This window comes from Drosophila gunungcola, unplaced genomic scaffold (genome assembly GCF_025200985.1).
Source record: "Drosophila gunungcola strain Sukarami unplaced genomic scaffold, Dgunungcola_SK_2 000111F, whole genome shotgun sequence".
Taxonomy (NCBI): domain Eukaryota; kingdom Metazoa; phylum Arthropoda; class Insecta; order Diptera; family Drosophilidae; genus Drosophila; species Drosophila gunungcola.
In genome coordinates, this window is record NW_026453272.1 from 114,719 (window position 1) to 120,957 (window position 6,239).

The 6,239-nt window shown below is 33.0% G+C and overlaps 1 protein-coding gene across 1 annotated transcript; it reads right to left on the reverse strand.

Annotated features, from left to right (window-relative positions):
* Positions 1 to 1,035: 1,035 nt before the first annotated feature.
* Positions 1,036 to 5,652, reverse strand: LOC128265312 (uncharacterized). Its single transcript, XM_053001232.1, has 6 exons — positions 5,630 to 5,652; positions 5,348 to 5,538; positions 4,198 to 4,271; positions 3,916 to 4,106; positions 1,291 to 1,364; positions 1,036 to 1,199 (listed from the first exon to the last, which is right to left on the reverse strand). Exons 1-6 carry the CDS (start codon positions 5,645 to 5,647, stop codon positions 1,196 to 1,198), a joined length of 552 nt encoding a protein of 183 aa, XP_052857192.1. The 5' UTR covers positions 5,648 to 5,652; the 3' UTR covers positions 1,036 to 1,195.
* Positions 5,653 to 6,239: the final 587 nt, after the last annotated feature.

Consider the following 6,239-nt stretch of genomic DNA (forward strand, 5'->3'; position numbering starts at 1 on the left):
TATATATTCCAATCAATATAAGGCTTCAGCCAGCATGATTAAGTAAAAGACAAAACTCTATGTATTTTTTTTCACAATTAAAACCTGTTCTAAGCAAAATTTAAGCTGTTTTTTTTTAAATTATGTATTCAGTTTTATCAGTTAGGTCAGCCATCAACTTTCCTTGCTTACCCCCTGGCGGAACTTGAAAAAATTCAACTTCTTCTTTGTCTAAAAACTTAAACCCTGAAAGCGGTTTGTTGGTTGGTTTGTTTATTGGCTATTGAAATACGCTGAGTACATTGAGTTAACCCACCTCACTGCTCTTTTTAAAAAATTGTACATATCGCCATCGCTAATTAGTTCTAATTGCACATTAGTAAATTTAAGCATAGCATCCCATGATATTGATGATTCGGTAACATCATTTACAAGGTCCAACATATAAATTTGTTGACAAATTTTTCTAAAATTTTCAAAGACATCTGCCAAAATTAAAACACCGCTTTCTAAATAAAGTTTTAAATAATCTTTTATGATCTGATAGTTAAAAGATTCCCAAACTTTTAGTGCAAAATTATAATCGTCTATACTAAATTTTTCTTCACTGAGAGAATTATAAAACCTATCAATGCTAGGAAGCTGGGTCTTATTAAATTTCTCTGAGCTATCTATATAGTCGTACGGGAACTTATTCTTCTTCCTCATTTGCTTAAATTTTTTTCCCTCAAACTTTGTACTAAGAATTTTAAAATCTTTGTCTTCCATATAGCTCCAATACTGAGTTTATAAATTTAACTGAATCTATGTATCTAATTTACTTTACTTTACTTGAACTGTTGATATTTAATGTCTGCGTTAGTGCCATATAAAGTTCTTTATTACAAGGTATTGGACTTAACTTCCCCTCTAGTTTTGTAATGAACAAATGTAGATCATTGATAAATTAGATAAATTGTGAAAAACTACTGGGATGAATGGTTCACTTAACTTGTACTTAGGCTTACAATTCTTATGAATGGGACCTACGTATTTTCCAGTAAATTGGTTGAAGCATTTATCCAGATCGCTCGCATTTCCATCTGACAGGCGGTGCAACCTTCTTGGGCGCGAACATCGATGGGGCGGACATATGGGGTCTTGGGGGTTGACCCATATATGTTGTACAGACTCAAAGTTTTTTTTTGAGAGCTGTACAAATGTTTGCATGCAAACATCACCTGAAATATTGATAAATTTTAAATAAATAAATAATTTAAAACAAATTTATCCAGATCGCTCGCATTTCCATCTCACAGGCGGTGCAACTACCTTCTTGGGCGCGAACATCGATGGGGCGGACACTCGGGCTCTTGGGGGTTGACCAATATATGTTGTACAGACACCTGAAATATTGATAAATTTTAAATAAAAAAATAATTAAAAACAAATTTAATAGTTTAATATATTGTAATATAATTTGTATACCCTTGCAGGGGGTATTATAATTTCAGTCAGAAGTTCGCAACGCAGTGAGGGAGTTTATTTTTTTTATCAGCATCACTAGGAGAGTCGATCTAGCCATGTGCGTCGGTCCTTTTGCCCGTCTGTCCGTTCGACCGACTGTCCGTCCGTTTCTACGCAAACTAGTCTCTCAGTTTTAAAGCTATCTACATGAAACTTTTCCATAAGTTGTTTTTTTATTGCAGGTAGTATATAAGTCGGAACGAGCCGGATCGTACGACTATATCATATAGCTACCGTAGGAACAATCGGAAAAATAAATAAAAAAAATTATAACTTAGCTTTTTTTTTAATTTTTTTTTTTAGTTCTTCGACATATAGTAGTGGTTAAATATTTCAGATTTACGGTTTAAGTTTCATCAAAATTAGGCGACTATAACATAAAGCTCCCATGGGAACAATCAAAATATTTAATTTTTTTTTTGATTGAACTTTTTAATTTGGAATTTTTTTTAGAAATTCTTTTTGACAAATTAATAATTTGACAGTTCAGAATTACAATTTTTGTTGTTTTTTTTTACAGAAAACAATATCATATAGCTGCTATTGGAACTATAAAATAAATTATCTGCGAATTATCATAGCTTCAATGTTTTTAAGCATATACGCAAGTCAATCATAATTTTAATGTTTTCAAGAATTAAAAGCCTAATTCTGAACTGTCAAATTATTGGTCAAAAATAATTTCTTAAAAAAATTACAAAATAAAAAAGTTAATTTTTTTTATATATTTTTATAGTTTTTATTGGAGCTTTATGTTAAAGCCGTCCGATTTTGCTGAAATTTAAACCGTAATTCTGAAATATTTAAACATTACTATACGTCGAAGAAATAAAAAAAATTGTAAACAGCAAAGTTATAATTTTTTTCATTGATTTTTCCGATTGTTCCAATGGGAGCTATATGCCATCTGATCCGGCTCGTTCCGACTTATGTACTACCTGCAATAAGAATACAACTTTTGCGAAAGTTTCATGCAGATAGCTTTAAAACTGAGAGACTAGTTTGCGTAGTAACGGACGGACAGACGAACGGACGGACAGAAGGACAAACGGACATGGCTATATCGACTTTCCTAGTGATGCTGATCAAGAATATATATTCTTTATAGGCTCCGAAACGTCTCCTTGACTGCGTTGCGAACATCTGACTGAAATTATAATACTTTCTGCAAGGGTATTAAAACGCGCCGTACCCTCTACATCCGGGTGGTGTGGAAATGAGGGTTAATTAAAATTTCAGTAAGAGCTACAAATATATTTAAAGTAACATCTAAAATGCAAAATTAGTTCTTCTGCAAAACTATTATATGAGAAAAGTAGCTTAAGGATATTCGGGTTATCAATCGCAAGCGAAGCAGCGGGCACCCTGCTAGTAAGCTTATAAAAGTTTTTCTCAAAACCATTTTAGCCATTTTTCTCTGGTATATATTCCAATCAATATAAGGCTTCAGCCAGCATGATTAAGTAAAAGACAAAACTCTATGTATTTTTTTTCACAATTAAAACCTGTTCTAAGCAAAATTTAAGCTGTTTTTTTTTTAAATTATGTATTCAGTTTTATCAGTTAGGTCAGCAATCAACTTTCCTTGCTTACCCCCTGGCGGAACTTGAAAAAATTCAACTTCTTCTTTGTCTAAAAACTTAAACCCTGAAAGCGGTTTGTTGGTTGGTTTGTTTATTGGCTATTGAAATACGCTGAGTACATTGAGTTAACCCACCTCACTGCTCTTTTTAAAAAATTGTACATATCGCCATCGCTAATTAGTTCTAATTGCACATTAGTAAATTTAAGCATAGCATCCCATGATATTGATGATTCGGTAACATCATTTACAAGGTCCAACATATAAATTTGTTGACAAATTTTTCTAAAATTTTCAAAGACATCTGCCAAAATTAAAACACCGCTTTCTAAATAAAGTTTTAAATAATCTTTTATGATCTGATAGTTAAAAGATTCCCAAACTTTTAGTGCAAAATTATAATCGTCTATACTAAATTTTTCTTCACTGAGAGAATTATAAAACCTATCAATGCTAGGAAGCTGGGTCTTATTAAATTTCTCTGAGCTATCTATATAGTCGTACGGGAACTCATTCTTCTTCCTCATTTGCTTAAATTTTTTTCCCTCAAACTTTGTACTAAGAATTTTAAAATCTTTGTCTTCCATATAGCTCCAATACTGAGTTTATAAATTTAACTGAATCTATGTATCTAATTTACTTTACTTTACTTGAACTGTTGATATTTAATGTCTGCGTTAGTGCCATATAAAGTTCTTTATTACAAGGTATTGGACTTAACTTCCCCTCTAGTTTTGTAATGAACAAATGTAGATCATTGATAAATTAGATAAATTGTGAAAAACTACTGGGAAGAATGGTTCACTTAACTTGTACTTAGGCTTACAATTCTTATGAATGGGACCTACGTATTTTCCAGTAAATTGGTTGAAGCATTTATCCAGATCGCTCGCATTTCCATCTGACAGGCGGTGCAACCTTCTTGGGCGCGAACATCGATGGGGCGGACATATGGGGTCTTGGGGGTTGACCCATATATGTTGTACAGACTCAAAGTTTTTTTTTGAGAGCTGTACAAATGTTTGCATGCAAACATCACCTGAAATATTGATAAATTTTAAATAAATAAATAATTTAAAACAAATTTATCCAGATCGCTCGCATTTCCATCTCACAGGCGGTGCAACTACCTTCTTGGGCGCGAACATCGATGGGGCGGACACTCGGGCTCTTGGGGGTTGACCAATATATGTTGTACAGACACCTGAAATATTGATAAATTTTAAATAAAAAAATAATTAAAAACAAATTTAATAGTTTAATATATTGTAATATAATTTGTATACCCTTGCAGGGGGTATTATAATTTCAGTCAGAAGTTCGCAACGCAGTGAGGGAGTTTATTTTTTTTATCAGCATCACTAGGAGAGTCGATCTAGCCATGTGCGTCGGTCCTTTTGCCCGTCTGTCCGTTCGACCGACTGTCCGTCCGTTTCTACGCAAACTAGTCTCTCAGTTTTAAAGCTATCTACATGAAACTTTTCCATAAGTTGTTTTTTTTATTGCAGGTAGTAGTTGGTTTGTTTATTGGCTATTGAAATACGCTGAGTACATTGAGTTAACCCACCTCACTGCTCTTTTTAAAAAATTGTACATATCGCCATCGCTAATTAGTTCTAATTGCACATTAGTAAATTTAAGCATAGCATCCCATGATATTGATGATTCGGTAACATCATTTACAAGGTCCAACATATAAATTTGTTGACAAATTTTTCTAAAATTTTCAAAGACATCTGCCAAAATTAAAACACCGCTTTCTAAATAAAGTTTTAAATAATCTTTTATGATCTGATAGTTAAAAGATTCCCAAACTTTTAGTGCAAAATTATAATCGTCTATACTAAATTTTTCTTCACTGAGAGAATTATAAAACCTATCAATGCTAGGAAGCTGGGTCTTATTAAATTTCTCTGAGCTATCTATATAGTCGTACGGGAACTCATTCTTCTTCCTCATTTGCTTAAATTTTTTTCCCTCAAACTTTGTACTAAGAATTTTAAAATCTTTGTCTTCCATATAGCTCCAATACTGAGTTTATAAATTTAACTGAATCTATGTATCTAATTTACTTTACTTTACTTGAACTGTTGATATTTAATGTCTGCGTTAGTGCCATATAAAGTTCTTTATTACAAGGTATTGGACTTAACTTCCCCTCTAGTTTTGTAATGAACAAATGTAGATCATTGATAAATTAGATAAATTGTGAAAAACTACTGGGAAGAATGGTTCACTTAACTTGTACTTAGGCTTACAATTCTTATGAATGGGACCTACGTATTTTCCAGTAAATTGGTTGAAGCATTTATCCAGATCGCTCGCATTTCCATCTGACAGGCGGTGCAACCTTCTTGGGCGCGAACATCGATGGGGCGGACATATGGGGTCTTGGGGGTTGACCCATATATGTTGTACAGACTCAAAGTTTTTTTTTGAGAGCTGTACAAATGTTTGCATGCAAACATCACCTGAAATATTGATAAATTTTAAATAAATAAATAATTTAAAACAAATTTATCCAGATCGCTCGCATTTCCATCTCACAGGCGGTGCAACTACCTTCTTGGGCGCGAACATCGATGGGGCGGACACTCGGGCTCTTGGGGGTTGACCAATATATGTTGTACAGACACCTGAAATATTGATAAATTTTAAATAAAAAAATAATTAAAAACAAATTTAATAGTTTAATATATTGTAATATAATTTGTATACCCTTGCAGGGGGTATTATAATTTCAGTCAGAAGTTCGCAACGCAGTGAGGGAGTTTATTTTTTTTATCAGCATCACTAGGAGAGTCGATCTAGCCATGTGCGTCGGTCCTTTTGCCCGTCTGTCCGTTCGACCGACTGTCCGTCCGTTTCTACGCAAACTAGTCTCTCAGTTTTAAAGCTATCTACATGAAACTTTTCCATAAGTTGTTTTTTTTATTGCAGGTAGTATATAAGTCGGAACGAGCCGGATCGTACGATCATATAGCTACCGTAGGAACAATCGGAAAAATAAATAAAAAAAATTATAACTTAGCTTTTTTTTTAATTTTTTTTTTTAGTTCTTCGACATATAATAGTGGTTAAATATTTCAGATTTACGGTTTAAGTTTCATCAAAATTAGGCGACTATAACATAAAGCTCCCATGGGAACAATCAAAATATTTAATTTTTTTT